The following is a 20,043-nucleotide window of genomic DNA, read 5'->3' as shown; positions in this document are numbered from 1 at the left end:
TCTGAAATTTGAGTCAGAGGAGTGTTGGGAGGTGTTATAGCAGTGTTGATTTCCTAGTCAACTCTGAAACTTTACATTCAGGATTTAATCAACTCTGGAATTTTACAATTAGAACTTCCCAGACCCAAGGTGATTCATACATGAAAATTCAGGAATCTATTCTAGAAATAATAGGTACTGAAGTCAATGTTAAATAATTATGTAGATTCATAGTATTATCTATCTCCTTTAATAGATAGGAATATATAGTTATTGAATTATTGCTTTAAGCCAGGTGCTATGTCAGAGATATAAATATATGTTTTTTATTCAAGAGGCTGGCATGAGGATAATCAATTTTGATAAAAAACTGGTACTTATTAGTTATAGTAGGAATATGAATTAAAAACATGCTCCAGGGCCTCCCTGGTGGCGCAGTGGTTGAGAGTCCGCCTGCCGATGCAGGGGATGCGGGTTCGTGCCCCGGTCTGGGAGGATCCCATGTGCCGCGGAGCGGCTGGGCCCGTAAGCCATGGCCGCTGAGCCTGCGCGTCCGGAGCCTGTGCTCCGCAATGGGAGAGGCCACAACAGTGAGAGGCCCGCATACCGCAAAAAAAAAAAAAAAAAAAAAAATGCTCCATTTGTCAAAAACTGAAAAAGTAATTAAGAGTGACTTGGGTGAAGTTGTATTAACACTTTCTGTTTAGTTATGAAATGGCACCAATTATTGAACAAACATCATATGCCAGAGCATAATAGTTTGATTGACTTATAGCGACATGTTTATAATGTTTGTGTTATTAAAATTTTAAAACATGGAGTTTACTTTTAACAACAGTAACATACTGATTGGAGAAATTTTAGAATATATAGATTTCTGGATGGTTTCAATGTACATGGAGATGATCCTTCTAATACCCTCTTACTGTCTTGAACTCTTCTTTTCAACTGATTTCCTGCATTCTGTGTTACACCTTAACTATTCACTTCCATAGTCATCCCTGGATTTAGTCATTATGAATAACCATAAGCCTCCTGTAATCTCAGTTTTATGTTTCCTATTCTCTTAATACCACTTCTTATCTTTCTTGCTCTCTTGTTCTGGTGCTCTGACTTCAACTGTCCTTCAACACCACTGGGACCTAGAATTTGTGATCATACTAACTTTTTTGTGTCTCTCACCCCTTGATGTCCTCTTTTCTCTCCTTACCAAACTTAAATTATTTGTTGATCATTATAATTGCTCTTTTGTATATACTCTTGGCTTCCTTAACTTCTTCTCATGTCATTTGCACTACCTCAATGCTGTTTAAATCCAACCTTCTGCTGACTTCATACTTGCACTTGTGCAGCTGAGTGTGGCTGGAGGAAAACACACAGATCCCATTGACTGGTCTCACTTTAAATTTATGACCACTAACTCATGAAGGCTTTAACATTGCTAGGCAAACATTTTATTTTCCTAGTCCATTCATTTCCCCACTGTTTTAGTTGACCCATTTCATGCCTCCTACTCTTTCCTTAAAACCCTAATTGCTCTTCCCCATTTTCACTCTTAGGATGACTTGGCTTCCTGTTTCACTGAGAATATTGAAGCGGTCAGAAAGAACTTCCACATACTCCTACCACCATGTGTGTTTACCTTTTATCATCTGTACCCGTATTGTCTGTCTATTCACCAGTTATTTTAAATGAACCACTAGTGAACTAGATCCCAAGTTCTCTCGCTCAAATACAGTACTTTAGGAATTCTCCCTACTCTCTTTTTTAAAAAAAAAATATTTATTTATTTTTGGCTGTGTTGGGTCTTCATTGCCGCGTGTGGGCTTTCTCTAGTTGCGGTGAGCGGGGGCTACTCTTCATTGTGGTGTGCGTGCTTCTCATTGCAGTGGCTTCTCTTGTTGTGGAGCACTGGCTGTAGGTGCGCAGACTTCAGTAGTTGTGGCACGTGGGCTCTAGAGCACAGGCTCAGTAGTTGTGGTGCATGGGCTTAGTTGCTCCGCAGCATGTGGGATCCTCCCGGACCAGGGCTCGAACCTGTGTCCCCTGCATTGGCAGGCAGATTCTTAACCACTGTGCCACCAGGGAAGTCCTCCCTTCTCTTTTATATCATCACTTTTTCTATTTATTGGATCATTCCCACCAGTATATAAACATACAAACATGCCGTTATTTCTCCCATTTAAAAGAAATCTGCTTTTTTTTTGCCCCACTTTTCCATCAGTCTCCAACCTCCAATATTTCTGTGCTCTTTTTTGCAACAAAATTCCTTTGAAGGGTTGTCAGAGCTTGCTGATTTCAATTTCTCTTCTTGTATTCTCTCTGAAAAAGTTCTTTTTAAGTTATGGGAATCTTCAAACATACATAGAAGTAGAAGACTAGTATAAACATTAACATCTTTAAATTTAACCACAGTGCTGTTATCACACTTAACAAAATTAACAGTCCATAATTCTTTGGTATCATATAATATCCAGTGCATGTTAAATTTTCTTGATTATTTCATACATATCTTTTTATAGTTGGTTTATTCAAATCAGGATAAAACAAAATCCACAGATGGAATTTGGTCTTAGATCACTTGCATTTGGAAAAAAAAGGGCAGTTTCTCCCTCCTCTAACTTTTATTTTTTTAAATTGAGGTATGGCTGACTTACAATAGTAAATAAGTTTCAGGTGTACAGCACTGTGTTTCATTATATTTAAAGGTTATACTCCATTTAGAGTTATTATAAAATACTATGTTCCCTTTGCTGTACAATATATTACTGTAGCTTCTTTATTTTATAATAGTAATTTGTACCTCTTAATTTCCTACCCCTATCCTGCCCCCTGTCCCCACCACTGGTAACCACTAGTTTGTTCTCTGTATTTGTGAGTCTGTTTCTTTTTTTGTTATATTCTCTAGTTTGTTTTATTTTATAGGTTGCACATGTAAGTGATAACGTAAAATTTGTTTTTCTCTGTCTGATTTCACTAAGCATATCATCCAGATCCATCCACGTTGTTGCTCATATGGTCGTCTAATAGTCTACAAGGGTGCCAAGAGCATCCAATGGGGAAAGGCCAACAAATGGTGCTGGGAAAGCTAGAAAGACACATGCAGAGCAGTGAGATTGGTTCCCTATCTTACACCACTCACAAAAGTTAACTTGAAATGGATCAAAGTCTTAAACATAACACCTGATACTATAAAACTCCTAGAAGAAAATGTAGAGAAGAAGCTCCTTGATGTTGTTCTTAGAAATGATGTTTTTGGATATGACACCAAAAGCACAAACACCAAAAGCAAAAATCAACAAATTGGGGCTACATCAAGCTTAAAAGCTTTTGCACAGCAAAAGAAACAATTAACAAAATGAAAAGGCATCCTATGGGAGAAAAATTTTTACAAATCATATATCAGATAAGGGGTTAATATCCAAAATATATAAAGAACTCATACAACTGAATAACAAAAAGACAAACAATCTGATTAAAAATAGGCAGAAGAACTAAATAGACATTTTTCCCAAGAAGTTATCCAAATGGCCAACAGGTACATGAAAAAGTACTTAGGGAAATGGAAATTAAAACCACGATGAGATATCCCCACACCTGTTAGAATGGTTATCATCAAGAAGACAAGTGATAACAAGTGCTGGCAAGGATGTGGAGAAAAGGGAACCTTTGTGCACTGTTGGTGGGAATGTAAAGTGATACAGCCGTATGTTTTCCTCCATACTGGAAAACAGTATGGAGGTTCCTCAAACTAAAAATAGAACTACAATATGATCCAGCAGTTCCACTTCTGGGTATTTATCTGAAGAAAATGAAAACACTAATTCGAGAAGATACACACACCCCAATGTTCATAGCAACATTATTTACAATAGCCAAGTTATGGAAGCAACCTAAATGTCCATCAACAGATGAATGGTTAAAGAAGATGTGGTGTATATATACAGTGGAATACTACTCCCTCCCCCAACTTTTAAGTTTGTTTGTTTTTATGCTGTTGACTTGTTGTGGAAATTGGATTAGTTGTCTTATAGAATTTCCTGCCTTTTGGATTTTATGTTTATTTCCTTGTAGACTTGTTTCTCTATCTCCTGTATTTCCTGTAACTGGTTAGATTCTGGTTCAACGTTTTTGAAATTTCTTCCTCATAGACTTGTTTCTCTATCTTCTGTATTTCCTGTATACGATTAGATTCTGGTTCAACTTTTTTTTGTTTTAATGGCTTTACTGAGATTCTTATCACATAACCATACAATTCATCCATTTAATTTACAATTCAGTGGATTTAATATGTTCACAGATATGTGCAACCATCACAACAGTCAATTTAGAACGTTTTCATTACCTCAAAAAGAAACTGTTTAGCTCTCACCCTTTTATCTCCCTTCCCCCATCCCAAAACAACCACTAATCAAATACCAGAATTTTGATAGCACACCAGAAAAGACTGAAAGAGACCTGAACACTAAACATGTTAGTCAGAATTCCAGTGCAGTGATTGTTGAAGTAAGACAGTGTCTCACATTGCCTGTAAGGGATTCTGTAGTGCTTCACTATTGCTTCTTATTGCATCCTTTAATCCTGCCTACTGCCCAGTCATTCTGTTATAAAATAATGTTGCAATCTGCTCCCTTGAATCTGTAAATACAGGATCTTTCTTTGGAGTCTTGCAAAATAATTTATAGTTGTAAGCAGCTTATCACTACATCTGAAAACTAGCCCAGGCAGTGGTCTCTGATGGGAGTCAGAGAGAGTGGAGACAGTTGTAGCAGAAACAAATTTATTTCCTTGCTCCAAGTCTAGTTAGCATTACACCTAGAAAACCAGTGACTTTCTATGTGAGTTTGGGAAACAAGATCATTTATCATCTCTGTGATTTAGTGTTGTTAAGAGAGTGTCATAGCTTTCTTGCCAACCCTAACCCTTACTCTTGATATGATTGGTCAATCTTTGAGGAAAGGTTAGTTTTGAATTAGACATATGTAAGGACTCCCAGCTTTTGTCATTATTTTCATGGAGTATCATTTGTGACACTTTGAATCCTGAAAAGTATACTGCCTCAGAAATAATTCTTAGGTGGAGAAACATTGATTTATAAAGTTTAAAAAAATGTTTGCTTAAATTTATGTATGTATGTATTTATATTGTGGTAAAATATACACAACAAAATTTATCAGTTTAACCATTTCTAAGTGTACAATTAAATGGCATCAAGTACACTCACAATTTTGTGCAACCATTACCACTATCCATTTCCAAAACTTTTTTTTTCTTTTTTTTTTTGCGGAATGCGGGCCTCTCACTGTTGTGGCCTCTCCCGTTGGGGAGCACAGGCTCCAGACGCGCAGGCTCAGCGGCCATGGCTCACAGGCCTAGCTGCTCCGCAGCATGTGGGATCTTCCCGGACCGGGGCACGAACCCGTGTCCCCTGCATCGGCAGGCAGACGCTCAACCACTGCGCCACCAAGGAAGCCCTCCAAAACTTTTTAATTAACGCAAACTGAAACCCTGTACCCATTAAAAAAAAATTCCATTCCCCTGCTCCTCCCAATCCCCAGTAACCTCCATTCTATTTCCTGTCTCTATGAATTTGTCTATTATATGTACATACCTCATGTAAGTGGAATCATACAATATTTGTCTTTTTGTGTCTGGCTTATTTCACTCAGGATAATGTCTTCAAGGTTCATGCTTGTTACAGCATGTGTTAGAATTTCATTTTTTTTAAGGTTGAAAAATATGCCATTGTATGTGTGTATCACATTTTGTTTATCCATTCATCTGTTGATGGACATTGGATTGTTCTCACCTTTTGGCTATTGGTAACGATGCTCCTATGTACATTAGTGTACAAGTATCTGTTTGAGTCTCTATTTTCAGTTTTTCTGAGTATATAGCTAGAAGTGGAATTGGTGGGTCATATGATAATTCTGTGTGTTTTGGTTTTTTTTTTTTCCAGAACCACCAAATTGTTTTCCACAGCAGCTGTACCATTTTACAGTTCCACCAGCAGTGCACAAGACTTCCAATTTCTCAATATCCTCTCCTACACTTGTTATTTTACATTTTCTGGTAATAGCCATCATAATGGGTGTGAAGTAGTATCTTGTGTTTTTGATTTGCACTTTCCTCATCCCACTAATTTTGTTATGTTTTATTTTCATTTAGTTCAACGTAATTTTTAAATTTCATTTTTCAGACTTTTGTGACTCATGGATTATTTGGAACTGTGTTTTTAGTTTTCAAGTGTTTGGAGGTTTTCCTGTTGTCTTTCTGTTGCTAATTTCTAGTTTGATTACATTATGGTCAGAGAACACACTCTGTATGATTTCAATTTTTTAAAATTTGTTGAGGTTTGTTTTAGGGTTCAGGATACGGTCTATCCTGGTGTTTACTTTTTGGGCCATTGAGAAAAGTATTTGGTCTGTTGTCGTTGGGTGGATTGTTCTATAAAACAATGTCAATTAGATCCTATTGGTTGGTGGTGCTGTTGAATTTTACCATATCCTTGTTGATTTTTCTGTTTGGTTTTCTTTCAGTTGTTGAGAGAGATGTCTTGAAGTCTCCAGCTATAACTGTAGATATATCTTATTTCTTCTTTTAATTCTGTCAGTTTTTGCTTCCCATAATTTATAGCTCTGTTGTTTAGTACATGCACATTTAAGATTGCTATGGGTCATAGCTGTTATCATCAGGTAATGTCCCTCTTTATTCAGTACTTTTCTTTGCACTGAAGTCGAAGTACTTTATCTTATGTTAATATAGCCACTTCTGCTTTCTTTTGATTAATGTATATATGGTATATCTTTTTCCATCCTTCTGTTTTCAGCCTACTTATATTGTCTTTTTTGAAGTGAGCTTTTGGTATACCATACTGGTACGTCATGTTTTTAAATCCATTCTGCCAGTCTCTTATCTTTTTATTGGTGTATATAGGCCATTTACATTTAATGTTATTATCATTCTGCTAGGGCTTTAATCTGCCATTTTATTTTTTGTTTGTTCTCTCTGCTTTTTGTTTCTCTAGTTTCCTTTTTCTGTCTTCCTGTGGGTTATCTGAACATTTTTTAGAATTCCATTTTGATTTATCTGTAATGTCGTTGAGTGCATATCTTTGTATAGTCTTTTTAGTGGTTGCCTAAGGTATTGTATATACATAACTAATCACACTACTGGTGTTGACATTTTACCAGTTTGAGTGAAGTGTGGAAATCTTATGTACCTTTATGTCTCTTCACCCTATAGGTATTAAATTATATAGACCTCACCTGATATTGCCTCAGCAGTAAGGGGAAGGAGTTCTTGTTACTGCTGTATAGGAATAGGTGTCCAGATTCCCTGTGTGGACTCCACTGACACTGTGGGAGTGGAGGATTCATTACCTTCCAGTAGATATGAAAATCTCAGCTCCCCACTCTGACTTCTCTGACACTGTGCTGAATGGGTAGTGTTGGGATGGCTTGTTACAGCTTGGTGAGGGTGAAGTCTAGCTCCCCATTTGGCCTTTGCTGGTGTGGACATGGGTGGGACTACAGTTTTTCATGTGATGTTTGGCTGGAGTAGAGTGGTTATTATCTAACCATTTTCTATTTTGCTAGGCTGCTGCTCTCTTGGTCCTTTGGCTGGGGAGAACAGGCATTGGTTGTGTTTTTTGTTTTCCTGTGCTCCTTGGTGTTTCTGGGTTGTAGGCTTCTCTAGCATCAGGTCTGGAGTATATAAGGTAAAAAGAAATTTTAGGTAACTCACTGTTGTGCTATTCCTTGGGTCCTGAGGTCCCTGTTGGTCTGCCTTTCTCTATCCACCTTTCAGAGCCGTCTTATGTTTATTTTATATATAATCCTCAGGGTTTGTAGTTTTAACTAGTGGGAAGAATAGAGAAAAGTATGTCTACTCCATCTTCCTGGAAGTGGAAGTACCTACTTGTGACTTTTGATGTTGAGCACTTTTTCATGTGCTAACTGGCCTTTTTTTAAAAATGAATTTTATTTTATGGACTCTGTTGGATTTTTTATTTTAAAAATTTTATTTTATTTATTTATTTATTTTGGTTGTGCCGGGTCTTAGTTGCGGCACGTGTGCTCGTTAGTTGGGCTCGTGGGCTCCTTAGTTGTGGCATGCAAACTCTTAGTTACAGCATGCATGTAGGATCCAGTTCCCTGACCAGGGATCCATCCTGCGTCCCCTGCATTGGGAGATGGATTCTTAACCACGGTGCCACCAGGGAAGTCCCTAACTGGCCATTTTTATATCTTCCTTTCTGAATGTCTTACCAGCTGCCCCCCGCCCCTTGCCATTTATTTGAGGGAGTGGTTTGTTTTTATGAGATGTGGAACTTCTTTATATATTCTAGATGCCAGTCCCTTATTAAATGTATTTTGTAAATATTTTCTCCTAGTGTGGCTTACCTGTTCATTTTCTTAACCATCTTTTGATGTATCAATTTTTCTTTTACGATTATCCCTTTCTCTGTCATGTCTGAGAAACCTTTGCCTACTCCAAATTTTGAAGATATTCTCCTATATTTCCTTCTAGCAGCTTTATAGTTTTAGCATTTATGTTTATATCTATGGTCCATCTCAGTTTAGTTTTTGTGTATGTTGTGATGTAAGGATTGAAGTTCATTTTTCCTCCATATAGATATCCAATTTTTCCATCAACAGTAATTGAAAAAGATTTCCCTTTCCCTGATGAATTGCTTCTATGCTTCTATTAAGCATATCATGATAGTGTATTATGTATTTGGTAGAATAGGTAAGATAGAATGCTTATGAGAGAAAACCATGAATTTAGATCTTAAAGACCCAGTTTGAAATTTTGCTCTTCATTTTGTGGCTATTTTATTTTCAGAAGTTAACTTCTTTGAGCACAATTGCCTTTATTTGTAGAATTGAAATAGTAATTATCTCTAACTTATAGGGTTTGGGGGAGGTTTAAATGAGAAAACATAATGATAATGATAATAATAGCTACTATCTTTTGAGTGTTTATGATGTGATAGTCATTCATTATTTTACTTAGTAACTTTAAAATGTTGTTGCTCTACCTAGTTGTTCAGTCCAAAGAAGTATAGGTTAAAGCACCTTCTTTGTAGTAATGCAAACTTGCACAGTAGGCAGGTCTCAGTGTTTTTACCCAGTTGAACATCTTGAAAAATAACATATTCTTATTGTTGTTGGTCCACAACTGCACGTTTGTTGTATAATCATTTATAGTTTTGCCTGAATAATTTTCTTTCTTGAATTAGATAAGAAATAGAGTATCTTATCAAAAACTATAATTTCAGCTTGGCTAAGGAATGCCACAAATATCCTATTATTGCTAATAATACTTTTAATAGGGTCTGTGTATTAGTTTCCTTGGGTGCTGTAACAAATTACCACAAACTGGGTGGCTTAAAACAACAGAAATGTATTCTTTCACAGTGCTGGAGTCCAGAAGTCTGGAATCAGTATCAATGGGCAGAAATCAAGGTTTTGGCAAGGTTGCACTTTCTTCAGAGGCTCCCTTCAGTATCACTTTCTTGCCTCTTCCAGATTCTGGTGGCTGCTTGTGGCACATCACTTCTGCCTTTAAGGCCAGAATCTTCAAATCTCTCTTTTCTGTGTCTTCATATGGCTTTCCTCTTGGTGTGGCCCAAATCTCTGTTTATCTTCATATAAGGATATATATGATTGCATTTAGGACCCACTCAGATAATCCAGGATAATGTCCCTCTTTTAAGATCCTTAATGATATCTTCAAACACTCTTATTTTATATTTTATTTATTTATTTTGACATATAAGGTCCATAGATTGGGATTTGGCAATCTTTTGGAGTGCCATTTTCCCCCCTACTGCAGTATGGTTGTACCTTTTAATTAGGATAACAGTAACAACAAATAGTAAAAGCACCACTAAGAAACTTAGCAATGAAAATTCCAAATTATAAAAAAGAATCCCTCCAGTGAGTATTTTGTCACTGTATAGTATTATAAAACTGTTAATTATCTTACTGTTTTTATGTGGGAGTTATGGGCAAAATCGAAGCAAGAATATCAGAGAGAGTATGACCCAACACTTTGTGGTTTCTTTAGTTCATCTGGCTGAATATCTGTTGACATTTTAGAAATAGCAAGGAAAAAATTACGTTTTTTTAAATAATAAATCTATTTAAGTTTTAAAATTCTTGTGTACACCTCTTCCTTTATACCCACCTCTCACATCCATCCCTGTTTATAAAGGTGCCCCTTACTGAAGCAGTGGATCCAGTGGATTTGGAAGATTACCTCATTACTCATCCCTTAGCTGTGGATTCTGGGCTTTTAAGGGATTTGATTGAATTCCCTCCAGATGATATCGAAGTGGTTTATAGTCCTAGGGACTGTAGAACCCTTGTTTCAGCTGTACCTGAAGAAAGGTAAGGAGACATTTACCTATTTCTGGTTTTAGTGTAACTATAAAAAAGCTACCTTCCATTATTTTATTTAGATTCTATTTCTTGTGGTAGTGTTGTTTCCCATTATATGAACAAGAGCGCAGCAGCAGAATTCACAAACATCAATGCTTTCCTGTCTAAATTATAAATATATTTTCTTTTTTAAAATAGTGAAATGGATCCACATGTTAGAGATTGTATAAGAAGTTATACAGAAGACTGGGCAATTGTGATCAGAAAGTAAGTTATATATTCATTATGACATTTAAAAATACTGAGTAGGATCTGCAAATGGATTAAGGTAGATTAATACTAATTATGAGACCTGAAAATTCATTTAAAAAATAGCTGAGAAAGTAAAAGAAGAACCTTTGCATATAGATATTTTTTTCTTAGAGGAGTTCCACAATTACTTTCTCTTACTTTCCTTATAAAATAATATGTTTGTGGGGATAGTATTTCTATATTATCATAGATCATTAGTAACTAATAATAATATATAATAATGATTTGTAGTCTAATCCTTTTGGGAAATCGTGGGTAAATATTGATGAATAATTTGTATTTCTCAAAAAGAATCCAATTTATTGAATTGGTTAAGTTAAATTTAATAGCTAGTTTTCTAGATCAAGCTGTTTAAAAGGTCTCTGCCTTTTATTAACTAACTGAATATTTACAGATCCTTGACTTGTACATCCAATCAAGTAAGTAGTTGTAAAAATAATGTTTTGTTTTACCACAAAATTTATGTTTCTAATGGATGGTGTTTGAAATATCAAGTCAGATTAGGAAATAAAATAAAATTACTCTTCCTTTGCTAATTTGCATAATGAAGAAGGGTCTTCATACTGAATCTTCTTAGCCTTATTTTATTTTCTAAAGGAAGTATAATTACTGAAGTAGTGGAAAATTCTGTTATGACATTGCAGTTTTGAGAAATGAAGTTATCTGTGCTAAATTGTACTAGTAACAGTGATGTATCCATTGCTTATTTTGTTGCTGTTATGGGCAACTGTCTTACTTCACTGTGTTTCACTCTTGGGGTTACTGCTGACACGCTTTTTAGTTTTAGTGTGACCTAATAAAAATACAGTCTGCTACCCTTTATGAAGAAGAGCTGTTTTTATGAACTTACAGTTTTGATAAGTATTTCAATAGCCAGATTTTAGAGATTACTGAAGAAGACTGTTCCTCTGTCAGATAACTCAAAAGTCTTTACCTTTATGCATGTATGTTGGAAACCTGTAATCAGAAATCTTAATAGAAATAGATTAGTTGTAAAATATATTAACCTTAGAATCATGGAGTCGTCTTGCTACTTAATTGTAATCAAGGGATTGCTGACCTTGATTTAAGCCAAGAGGATACAGTAGTTAACATTTATGGTTATTTGCTATATGCTGGGCATTTTATTGGATACTTTACACTCATCTCATTTAAGGTTCCAACAGACAAGGTAGCTCAAGCTCAGAGTTCTTAAGTAACTTCTTTGAGGTCCCATAGCCAAAAAGTGGGATAGCTAGGATTAGAACCTAGGGGCATCAGATTCTAATGCTTGTATTTTTTTCTGTTATACTAGATATTATTTATTACCTTCAGTAGTAAATGGAAGACAAAGGGGTACTTTTGATAGACTAGAAGTTTTAAAGTATCCCTGAAATATAAAAGATATGATTGGAACACAACAGAAAACCATAGCACAGAATAATCTAAGATACATGCAAAAGGTTCAGTAGAGCTTTAGGCTCAGTGAATACAGGCAGTGGAAGGGGGACCTGGGGTAAATGTTGGACATTTGGTTACTTTGAAACCTCTTATACTCTTCCTTATGCATAGAAGTGGGAGCAGAGGTATTTGCCTATTTATTTATTTATTGATTGATTGATTGGCTGGCTGTGTTGGGTCTTGGTTGCTGCGCCTGGGCTTTCTCCAGTTGCGGCGAGCATGGGCTACTCTTCGTTGTGGTGTGCGGGCTTCTCATTGCGGTGGCTTCTCTTGTTGCGGAGCACAGGCTCTAGGCACGTGGGCTTCAGTAGTTGTAGCACATGGGCTCAGTAGTTGTGGGTCGTGGGCTCTAGAGAGCAGGCTCAGTAGTTGTGGTGCACGGGCTTAGTTGCTCCACGGCACGTGGGATCTTCCCGGACCAGGGCTTGAACTTGTGTCCCCTGCATTGGCAGGCAGATTCTTAACCACTGCGCCACCAGGGAAGTCCGGTATCTGCCTATTTTAAGAGCACTAAATATAAGGGCTTGAGCTCATACAGTTGTGCCTGGGGTGGGCATACCTTGGAAGAAGAAGGAGCCCTCATACCCAGAAGACTGGCAGACTCTGCCTGAAAACATGAGGTGCCTCTTCTCCACAGCCACTGGATATGTGCTTGGCTAAGCAGATACAGTATTTTCAGACAGATATGGGCTTACAAATTAAAAACTGAGCATTAGAACCTAGAATTGCCAACCATTTGATTAAAACCAGTGCACTTGAAAGAGAATTATCAAACTACAAATAAAAGAACTTACAATTTAGGAAATAGTTAATAGAACACACATTAAGACCCATACATGTAACTAATATCCTCGAAGAGATGTGAAAAAATTATGGTAACCATATAAAAAATCAACTGGTTATCTTTGGAAGTGAAAATTTTGTTCAGTGAAAAAAAAATTTTTAAACTCAGCAGATGGGTTTAATGGCAGAGCCGATGTGACTGAAAAGTGGAATAGTAAGTTATAAGATGAGACCAAAAAATTTTTCCGTAATTCAGCACAGAAGGGTAAAAGGATAGAAAGTACTTTATTCATTCAAGACATACTTACTGAGAGGCTAGTATGTGCCAGGCACTATACTAAGCAGTGATGATACAGCAGTCAACAAAACTAACTCCGTGCCCTCATGGAGCTTATGTTCTACTTGGGGTTGAGGGCAATAGACATTAAACAAACACAGATAAATATATAATAGTTGGGGAGAATAGAGGGAAGTCTTGTAGAGAAAACAAGTAGGATGGGGGATAGGGAGAGCCAGGAAGAGGTGATTCCACTTTGAATAACTAATCGGAAGAGGCCTTTCTGATAAGATGAATTTGAGCGAAGACGCGAAGGAAGTTAAGGAGTAAGCCCTCTGGATATCTGGGGGAAGAGTGTATTAGACAGAGGCAAGAGCAGTACACGCAAAGGCTCCATATTGGAAGCATGATGGGAATGTTCAAGGAATAGCAGAGAGGTCAGTGTGGCTGGAACAGAATAAGTGAGGGAGAGAATGCCAAGATACAGAGTCGTAGAAATGGTGGTGTTGGATGGGTAATCTTGTAGAGCCTTATCATAGCAACTGACTACAGGAACAGAATGATAATATAGAAAAGAGTATTGGTCATGAATCATGTCATTCTTCTCAGCTCTCTTGAATTTCATACTATCAGTTTTTTAGGACATAAAGGAGGAAGAATGAAACAGTATTCTGGTTTATTAGAGTAGCTTAGATATCTAGTTTCTCAATTATGGCACTTTTTTTCACATTATCTCATTTTTATTAAAAAATACAAAAACTATAAGTATGTATATACTTACGTATATGTATATACTTATGATTACACATACACCCAGGAAAAGATCACGTTAGTTAAATACTAGGAGTTCAGCACTGATGCTCTGAGTAGTAGAAATATAATGATTTTATTTTTACAAGTCTGTATTTTAAAATTTTCAACAATGAGCATGGATTGGTTCTGTAATAATAAAATGTTATTTAAAAAAAACCCTTTTTCGGGCCTCCCTGGTGGCGCAAGTGGTTGGGAGTCCGCCTGCCGATGCAGGGGATACGGGTTCGTGCCCCGGTCTGGGAGGATCCCATATGCCGCGGAGCGGCTGGGCCCGTGAGCCATGGCCGCTGGGCCTGCGCGTCCGGAGCCTGTGCTCCGCAGCGGGGGAGGCCACAACAGTGAGAGGCCCGCATACCGCAAAAAAAAAAAAAAAAAAAAACCCTTTTTCATATAGAAAAGCAACAGTGTATTCTGTCCTTTAAGGAAAATACAAATGTTTCCCTTGAGGAAAAAAGGTGCAAAGACTAGAAAACAGTTTAGTATCTTTCAAAAATATCTGGTAATGGTTTTTGGCTGCAAAGTTTTGTCTGTTTGTCTTTAGTCAACATTGTGTAAAGAGTTAAACAGACCTGTGTTTGAATTCAAACTTTGTCACTTTACAGGCATTTTTACACAAATTAAGGCACTTTAAACATTTCATGAAAGATTAAAATATCTGCTTCTGAGTAATATCTTTCATGTTACTATATTGCATATCTTTATTTTAGTTATTCCAGAGAAAAATGCTTTCTTTTATTATTATATGATTATATGATTATATGATTATGCTATGATGTGAGCATCATGTAGCTGCTATTTCAGTACCTTTCGCAGCAAGACATGTGAATAATTCATATTAAGTGTGATTCTTTACTGTGTCATAAGTTGACTGATAGAACCATATCATCCTCTGGTAATTATAATTGTTTATGCTCCAGTTAAAATTTCCCCCATTTTGACTATATGAGGTGTGACACAGTAGTTGCTCTTTGATCATAGTGTCTCTAATATTCTTGGACATTGGGTTGTTAGGAAAGAAGTATACATTAGTTTAAGAGTTGTTCTTAGCCTAATATATATATTATACAACAATATATGTTAATTAAGAATATATGTATACAGTGGCGTAGATCTTGCTATTCTTTCATTTTACAGGCTCTTTTTTTTTTTTTTTTGGCTGCGTTCTGTCTTCATTGCTGCGCGCGGGGTTTCTCTAGTTATGGCGAGTGGGATCTACTCTTTGTTGTGGTGCGTGGGCTTCTCATTGCCGTGGCTTCTCTCGTTGTGGTGCACTGGCTCTAGGCGCATGGTCTTAGTTGCTCCGCGGCATGTGGGATCTTCCTGGACCAGGGATCGAACCCATGTCCCCTGCATTGGTGAGTGGATTCCTAACCACTGCGCCACCAGGGAAGTCCCTATTTTTTCATTTTAGAAGCCTGAAGCTTTAGGTTGTTTAAGATTTTTTATACATAATGAGATATAGCAAAATTTTTTTGGCTATTTGGAACTTTAAGTTTCAGTGCTTTATATATGTTTTGCCTTTTAAAAATTTACATTGTTATGAATGCAGGATATGTTTTCTGCTCTCTCATTTTATTCTTTAACCTGGCTTCCCATCCTTTCCTTTTACTGACCAATTCTCTGAATTCAAAGTACAACTTAAATTATATCCACATGATTGTCATGAAAAGGAAGGACAATATGATTTACCTCTGGAAACTCATAAATGCTCTCTAGTTGGATTAAAGGAACTCTGGATGGAAGTTTTCTTAAACCTCTGGTTAAATGTTTAATACACTCAAAACTGCCAGAATATGTTCTTATTATGTAAAGAAATAATGCAGAGAACAGTTGGCTTATTACATAATGATGATGAAAAAGTGAAAAATTTTCAAAAATTGATATTTCCTTAATTATTTTATTTTGAATAGATATCATAAACTGGGAACAGGATTTAATCCTAATACGTTAGATAAACAGAAAGAAAGGCAAAAAGGTTTGCCAAAACAGGTCTTTGAATCCGATGAAGCTCCAGATGGCAACAACTACCAGGATGAGCAAGTAATACTTGTATTTTTAAATGACTATAAGAAATTATTTTAAAATACTTTTTTCATTCATTGATTAATATATTTAATGTTTTGCATGACAGGATGATCTTAAAAGACGTTCAATGTCAATAGATGATACTCCAAGGGGTAGCTGGGCCTGCAGTATTTTTGACTTGAAAAATTCACTTCCTGATGCTTTGCTTCCCAATTTACTTGATCGAACTCCAAATGAAGAAATAGACCGTCAGAATGATGACCAAAGGAAAGCAAACCGTCATAAGGAACTCTTTGCTTTGCATCCATCACCAGATGAGGTATAGATAATTTGGATATAAAGAAGCAAATGATTATTAAGATAGATGTTTTGGGAGTATGAATTGTATGTAGCATTGTGATAATGTAGGGAATAAAACTTAATTGAAACGTAGCTATGCTTTTTGTAAATGAAATATAGTTGAGCACACTTACGATCTAATGACTCCTGTTTGAGGATAAATAGGCCATTATTTTCTGTGTTCACTTGTGAAGACTAAAAGTAGTAGATTAATAAAATAAATTCTTAAAAAATAAATTGTAAAGGGTTGACATGGTAAGCATGTTCATTTTGGTGTTGCTTGTCAATTTTGTAGGAAGAACCAATAGAACGACTTAGTGTTCCTGAGGTGCCCAAAGAACATTTTGGTCAAAGACTTCTTGTAAAATGTTTATCACTCAAGTGAGTATTTATTTTGTTTACTATGTAACTTTTATTTTCTGGAATAATATTTTGAATACCAGTATAACAGAATCCTGGTAGATTTTATACTTGTGTTTGTGTCCTTTTGAAAAGTATTGTTCTGAACATCATTTTAAATTCTACTAAACATTTCATGTTGCCTATGAAGCTGAGCTTTAGAGCATTTTTGGCTAGGTGAAGATGACTGCCTCAGTTATATAACTAGTCTTAAAACTTGAAAAAACATTCACTGAAATCTGTAGTATTTATCAGACACTGTTCTTGGCTTGAGGAATATAAAGACAAAGTATCTTTTTCCTTAGAGATGATTTTATATTTGTTACATGGCAGGCTTTGTTTTTTCTTAAGATTTTGAAGTATGTAGTAATGGTTGATTTAGACCGTGAAAGATATACATGGAGAAGTGTGTTTCAGGAAGAGGGGCAGTATAGATGGTGTAGCACAGATGTAGAGAAGTACAAGGTATTGAGAGAATTTATTTTTGGAATGAGAATTTCTCTTGAACTATGTACTTTATTTTTAAACTGCTTCATCCTTTTCCTTCTTAAAGGTTTGAGATTGAAATTGAACCCATTTTTGCAAGTTTGGCTTTATATGATGTAAAGGAAAAGAAAAAGGTAAGGTTATATAATGTGAACCTAGTCTTTTGTCACAATCATAGGTTCAGAAACCTGTTTTTAAGTTGTTTTATAAGATAAGTAATGACTTTTTGAGAATATTATTAAACATGGATTTTTTAAGAAGAAAGTAGAAATTTAAGACATAAAGTATTTTCTTACTATAAAATAGTTCAGTTGACCTAGTTTTTATTTCATTGAAAGAGTTCCAAAAGCAAGTAGCAGACTTTCTTTTAGTTTAATAAATAGAAAAAATACAAGAAAACCATTTTAGGCAACTGATGTATAAAGGATTACAATGATGGTGACAGTGAATTTTTGTTGATGTAATTTTCAGATTCTCACTAGCTAAAAGATCATTTATATATATTTCAAATATTCTTGTCTAAAGTAGTGCTCTTAGTTTTGCCATTATATCTTTATTACACGTAGGAGTTTTTCAGAGGGCTGTCTCATACAGCATTTCAGTATTCTAAGCCTAATGTGTAGTAGAAACTTAAAATGCCTTTAGTGACTTCTGCTGTCAACATATTATGGATTTCTATAGTGGAACTGTATTCCAGCAACTTGTATTTGCTAAATCAAATCTTCTGAGATGTTATTCATGTAATTGTTTTAAAGACTCAGTTTGGGGTAATTCATCTCAATAATAATTTCCTTGTATACTTTATTAGAAGTTAAATTTCTAATTAAAAGAGCATGGGATATGGTTCTTTAGAATATGTTTTTTGCATTATATTTTTTTTGCTTTGATTTAGACATGTAAAGATCAGTCAGTGAAATATATGGTAAACTGTATGTTAGTATAATCGTCTAATATCTGTAATATTTTAAGACTGTGTATGATTTTTGTGAGTTTTTATAAAATACACAGGTTTTTAATTTAATATATGAATATGTTTTTTAGATTTCAGAAAACTTTTATTTTGACCTTAATTCTGAGCAGATGAAAGGATTATTACGTCCACATGTACCACCTGCTGCCATTACCACCCTGGCACGATCAGCTATTTTTTCTATCACTTATCCTTCCCAAGATGTTTTTCTTGTAATAAAGGTGAGAATAATGTTAAATATATTTGTTTATTTGTGTTGTGTCTGTATACTTGTGTCCCTATCAATATTGCAAGCTTTTTAAGGGTAAAGATTTTATCTTTAACCTATTTTTTCATCTTAATATTTCTTAACACAATAATTGACGTATACTATAGGTGCTACCTAAATTTTTCTTGAGTGGGGAGCTTTATTAGGGTTCTCCAGAGAAATAGATCAGTAGGAGGGAGATACACACACACACACACACACACACACACGCACAGATACACACACACAGAGAGACAGAGATTTATTTTAAGGAAGTGGCTCGTGTGATTGTGGGGGCTGACAGGTTTGAAATGTGTAGCGCAGGCTGGAAATCCAGGTAAGGGGTGATGTTGTAGTCTTAAGTCTGAATTCCACAGGGCAGCAGACCAGAAACTCAAGAAGGATTGCTGTGTTGCAGTCTTGAGAATCCTTCTTTGAGAAACCTTAGTCTTTGTTCTTCAAGTCTTCAACTAACTAGATGAGGCCCACCCACATTATGGAGGGTAATCTGCTCTACTCAAAGTCTACTGATTTAAAAGTTAATCACCTCTAAAAAATACCTTCATAGCAACATCTAGATTGGTGTTTGATAACCTAGCCATGTTGGCATATAAAATTAAGCATCATAGGAGCTATACTATGATTTTATCACCCAGCTCCTAAATATATAAATACTAAAATCTAAATCATTGAGATCACGGAACATTATGATTTGACTGTCAGCCAATTAAGAATAAGGATTACAGATTCTAAAATCTGAATATTACTAAGCTACTTAGCTTAGGGTAACTTAAGAATAATTTACCTTAACTTGACCTTGACTTGAGAATAGCCTAAAATATATTCTTTAATCATTTTATCTGTATTTATATAAAATTATCATAAAAAGGTAATGAATTTTATAATAAGGTTATAAAGTGGATTGTCATGAAATGAGTTTTATTTACCCACAGGAATAATGTCCTAATTTGTGGACAGATTCCTATGAATTCAGGTTAAAATAAATCTTAGTTACAATGAACAATCTTACAAGCAAAGATTTAGCAGCAGTGGTCTTCAGAAACTCACTTAAGAGTAAAGTTCTAGATATTAATACAATTGATAAATGTGTATACACAGTTATTTTACATGGGAAAATAGTAAGTTTTCATAAAATAGAACATATTTGAGGGAATGAACTGGAAAGATAGAGATGATGATTGGAATACTGGCTGCTTAAAAATGAGACTACTCATACCATATGGTCCCAATTGTGTAAAATATATATACACACACCTATACACACATAAATGTTTGTATATACATAGAAAAAGACTTTTATGTAATTTCAAAAATATGTACAAGTTTTAAAGTGTTTTACAGACTTTAAAGAAAATGTATTTAGGAGGTTTTATTAAATCATAGTCCAGCAGGATGTTTTTGTTTTTTGAGAGAAAAATCCCCTTGATCTGTGTATTAGTTAGTTATTGCTCTACAAGAACAAAAAGACAAAATCCCAGTGGCATACAACAATAAGCATTTTTTAGTTTATGCATCTGAGTTGTTTGTGTGGTCAGCCAATATAGGTTGAACTCTGTTAGATAGT

The 20,043-nt window shown here is 35.5% G+C and overlaps 1 protein-coding gene across 4 annotated transcripts in view; it reads left to right on the top strand.

Annotated features, from left to right (window-relative positions):
* Positions 1-20,043, top strand: part of DOCK7 (dedicator of cytokinesis 7) — a 209,346-nt gene that overhangs the window by 22,968 nt on the left and 166,335 nt on the right. For all 4 annotated transcript variants that reach the window (XM_060089893.1, XM_060089896.1, XM_060089894.1 and 1 more), the window contains exons 3-9: positions 10,201-10,376; positions 10,566-10,634; positions 15,903-16,032; positions 16,124-16,336; positions 16,652-16,737; positions 17,309-17,375; positions 18,283-18,432. In XM_060089893.1, coding sequence (XP_059945876.1) covers positions 10,201-10,376; positions 10,566-10,634; positions 15,903-16,032; positions 16,124-16,336; positions 16,652-16,737; positions 17,309-17,375; positions 18,283-18,432 — 891 coding nt within the window. The remainder of the gene's footprint in view (positions 1-10,200; positions 10,377-10,565; positions 10,635-15,902; positions 16,033-16,123; positions 16,337-16,651; positions 16,738-17,308; positions 17,376-18,282; positions 18,433-20,043) is intronic.

The sequence above is a fragment of the Mesoplodon densirostris genome, chromosome 2 (assembly GCF_025265405.1).
Source record: "Mesoplodon densirostris isolate mMesDen1 chromosome 2, mMesDen1 primary haplotype, whole genome shotgun sequence".
NCBI classification, from domain to species: domain Eukaryota; kingdom Metazoa; phylum Chordata; class Mammalia; order Artiodactyla; family Ziphiidae; genus Mesoplodon; species Mesoplodon densirostris.
The sequence above is the reverse complement of the archived record's forward strand: the minus strand, read 5'-3'. Positions and strand labels throughout refer to the sequence as shown.